The 4,146-nt window shown below is 53.5% G+C and overlaps 1 protein-coding gene across 2 annotated transcripts in view; it reads right to left on the reverse strand.

Moving 5' to 3' along the window:
* LOC106818442 (cGMP-dependent protein kinase, isozyme 1-like) overlaps positions 1-4,146 on the reverse strand; it is a 19,216-nt gene that overhangs the window by 9,205 nt on the left and 5,865 nt on the right. The window contains exon 2 of one of the 2 annotated variants that reach the window (XM_014823154.1): positions 187-336. In XM_014823154.1, the coding sequence (XP_014678640.1) occupies positions 187-336 (150 nt within the window). Of the gene's footprint in view, positions 1-168; positions 337-4,146 lie in introns of both variants that reach the window. The other variant, XM_014823153.1, reaches the window with a different exon arrangement.

Here is a 4,146-nt window from a genome sequence, read left to right on the forward strand (position 1 = left end):
TGTCACACCAGCACTACCAAGAGAGAGAGAGAGACCCAAGTCTCTACCAGCTAAACTCCAACCACCACTAGACAACACTGCAGTGCGCACACACACGCGCGCGTGCACGGCGGAGCCAAGTATTAGTGCCGGGGCGGGGGTGGGTGGGTGTTCGGTGGGAGGGGCTACCTCAGCGCTTCCACGCACGTATCGACCGGTGGCGGCGCCACGTCTGCCTGCTGCCGCTTCTCCTCGGCAGGTGGCGCCACGATGAAGACGTCGTCGGCGGGCGACGGTGGCGCCTCCTGCTGGTGCTCCAGCTGTTTGAGCTGGTCGCCCGATTTCTTCTGCGAAAGTCTGTGAGACACAAAGACACTGCGTGACGAACAACACCAGGGGGCGCATGCAGACAACAGGGGGCGCCACGCGACTGCACCCGCCGCCGGCGGCGGCGACTAGTCGACGGACGAAGCCTCGCGAGCGAGTTATCGGTTGGTCGCTCCTGGAGGCTCGTCCGGCGACTAGTAGGTGGCGCCATCGCGTGACGTTAAATACAAATAAACGCCTTAGACGTGGCGAGCGAAAACGATAAAACACACGAGCGCCTAAAACGAACGACGAATCGACAGACGGGACGGCGACGCCGCGGTCTAGAGCGCTCACGTTCGCTTGTTTTGTCGCCCGCACTCAGAGAGACCGCGACGTTGCCGTCCCGTCGCCAGTAGCAACAAGCATGCTCTTGTGTAAGATAGCTGTCGGTAGCAACACAGGGTGTGTCGCTACCAAACAATAATACAGTAATACCATAATACAGTAATACAATAATACAATAATACAATAATACAATAATACGATGAAACAGAGCGCAGCGAATAGCCGATTAGCTCTCTAGGTAGATACACGATATGTATCAAGAGTACATAGTAGAGATGAACTCCTTCATGTACTCTGATATGTATGTGTCATACACGCGAAGTTAAGCAGTTACAGCGACAACAACAGTATAGGTGTGCGAAGAATAGACGAAAATGTACCACGTACACTGTACGTAACGATGATCATACAATAGTATTGTACAATAATTATGTCAGCGTAATGTTAAAGTAGAGAGAAAGAGAGTGGGTGAAAGGAGACAGAGAGAGAGATAGAGAGAGAAAGAGAGAGAGAAGGGAGAGGGAAAGAGAGAGAGAGGTGAGAGATACCGAGAGAGAGAGAGACAGAGAGAGAGAGAGAGAGAGAGAGAGAGAGAGAGAGAGAGAGAGAGAGAGAGAGAGAGAGAGAGAGAGAGAGAGGAGCGAGAATGAGAGAGAGAGAGAAGAGAGAGAGAGAGAGAGAGAGAGAGAGCCCGAGCAGAAAACAAGAGAGAGAGAGAGGAGAGAGAGAGAGAGAGAGAGAGAGAGAGAGAGAGAGAGGAGAGAGAGAGAGAGAAAGAGAAGGAAGAGATGGAGCAGGTCCTGTAAAACAAACAAATGATGACCAAACTACAGGCATCAACGATATAACATGCAAGCCATGACGTATGCTAACATACCATGATGCATTCTACTACCATAACAATGATGCATGCTAGTAAATCCATCGATGTAATGTTAACATACTATGATTGCGGCATCTCTCCTACATCATATGATGTATGCTAGTAAACCATTGGCGTATCCAATACCATGAGCATTCTACCATATTCAATGATGCACGATACCTAGTAGAACCAATGATGCATTCTAGCTCAAGTCATGATGTATGTCTAAGAAAACCATGATTGCATTCAACGCATATCATGCCACATGCTAGAAAACTGTGATGAATGCCTAGCATAAATTATGTATATTAGCAATAGCGATGTATTCTAGCAAAGCACGATGGCATAGTGATTAGACAGATGTGATGGATCAGCTGAAGAGCCCTGGCAACCAACAACATACACGTACACAAATGCAACGCCACGCACGCAACATGGACACGTGCACCATTTCAAGGCAACGCCCCCGCATTCAAGCACGCACGGCACGCACGCACGCATTCAAGCACGCCAGCACGCACCACGCATTCACGCACGCACGCATGTCACGCACCAGGGCACGCATTCACGCACTCATTGCTAGCACGCACGCACGCAACGCACGCTCGCGACGCACGCGAACGCACGCACGCACGCATCATTCTAGCAACGCACGCACGCACGCCGCACGCACACTCATTCTAGCACGTCACGCACGGCAACGCGACGCACGCCGCGGACGGATATTCAACGCTGCACGGCACAGCACGCAACGCGACAGGCACAGCACGCAAGCGCACGCACTCATTCAAGCACGCACACCGCACACATGCACACATGCGATAAAGCCGACAATGCAAAAGCGCATGAATGCACACAGCAAGCGGCGCGACGTCGAGGCACGAGCGTAGCGCCCTCTAGTGGTCCATGCTAAACTGCTTGCAGCGCAGCGTCAAAATCGCGCCGATGGTTGAGAGACACCTGCCCACCAAGATGGCGCTGATATAGCATGCGCGTCGCGGCAGGCGGCGGCAGAGTCCAAGAGAAACAATGGGTCATCGCCGCCGCCGCAACTCTCCACCCATCGCCGCCTCGGCCTCGAGTGCTAGGACGAGATTCGAGTGGCAGACCGCGAGAGACGGCGGAGCGCGTTTCCACGGCAGAACAGAGGACAGCCAGGAAGCTTGTGAGAAGCGATTCCTCAGCGCGGGCCAAAATCAAAATGTCAAAAGTTAAAATTCCGATATCAAAACTTTCAGCGGTTCAAATCACTCACGAGCCGGCGACTGCTGCGTCGGTGGCTGGATGAACCTGGCAGCAGGCGCCACCTGGTGGCTGAGAAGTGTCGTCGTTCGCAATCGTGCCTTAGTGAGTGTAGCCGAGGCATGTAAAGGGGAGAGGGGGAGAGCAAGAGAGGAGGGGGGAAGAGAAGAGGGGAGAGGAGAGGAGGGAGGAGACGAGGGGACAGGGGGCAGGAGAGGGAGGAGAGGAGACAGGGATAGGGGAGGAAGGGGGAAGAGGGTAGGAGAGGAGGAGGGGGGAGAAGCGAAGGGAGCGAAAAGGAGGAGGGGGAGGAGGGAGGAGGGTAGATGAGGAGAGGAGGAGAAAAAGAGGGGGAAGAGGGGGAGAGGGGACGCGGGAGGAAAGAGGGGAGGGGAGGAAAGAGGGGGAGGGGTGGGAAACTCGCACGCAGTGCACTCACGCGAGACTGCCGAATCAAATTAAATTACGAATTTGCATGTTAAATGAATCGAAAATTGACAAATTAGTGTGGCAACAATCCCTAACCACACTGCTCTCTCTCTCTCTCTCTCTCTCTCTCTCTCTCTCTCGTCTCTTCTCGCCTCATCTCGTTTACCTCATCTCTCTCTCTGCTTCTCTTCTCTCTCTCTCTCTCTCTCTCTCTCTCTCTCCTCTCTCTTTTCTCTCAATCCGCTCTTTCTCATCTCATCTCTCTCTCTCTTCCCCCCTGCTCTCTGCCTCTCCTCTTCCTCCCTCCCTCGTTATACTCCATCTCTCTCCCTCCTCTTTCCTGCTCTCGTCTCGTCTCTCCCTCACTCTCCCCTCGCGCTGTCTCTCTCAGTCTCACGCTCCAGATCTCTTTCTCCCCTCATCTCATCTCTTTCTCTCTCTCCTCTTCGCTCACTCCTCATCAGATCTCTGCTCCCCATCTCTCACTCACTCTCCTTTCTCTCTCTCGCTCTCACTCTCTCTGCTCCTCCCATCTCTCTCTCGCTCTCTCTCTCTTCGCTCGTCTTCGTCTTTCTCTCTCTCTCGCTCAGCCACTCTCTCTCTCTCTCTCTCTCCTTCTCATATCTCCCCTCGCTTCTCTCGTCTCCTTCTGCTTTCTTCTCGCTCATCATTCTCTCTCGCTCTCGCATCTCTCTCTCTCTCGTCCTCCTCCTCTCTCTTCTCCTGTTTCTCTCTCTCCGCCTCACTAAACTCTCCGCCCCCTTTCTCCTTTCCTCTTCGCTCTTCGTCCCCGCCTCTCTTTGCTCTCTCTACAATTTCTCTCGCTAGATCTCTCTTCCCTCTCTCTCGTCCTCTCCTCAGTCTCTCGCTCAATCATATTTCTCCTCTCTCTCCCCTCTCCTCAATCGCTCGCTCACTGCGGCTCTCTCGCCTTCCTCGCGCTCTCCAGTCGTGTCTCTATCTCTCTCCTCTCGCTC

Source organism: Priapulus caudatus, unplaced genomic scaffold (genome assembly GCF_000485595.1).
Source record: "Priapulus caudatus unplaced genomic scaffold, Priapulus_caudatus-5.0.1 Scaffold2246, whole genome shotgun sequence".
Classification (NCBI taxonomy): Eukaryota; Metazoa; Priapulida; class Priapulimorpha; order Priapulimorphida; family Priapulidae; genus Priapulus; species Priapulus caudatus.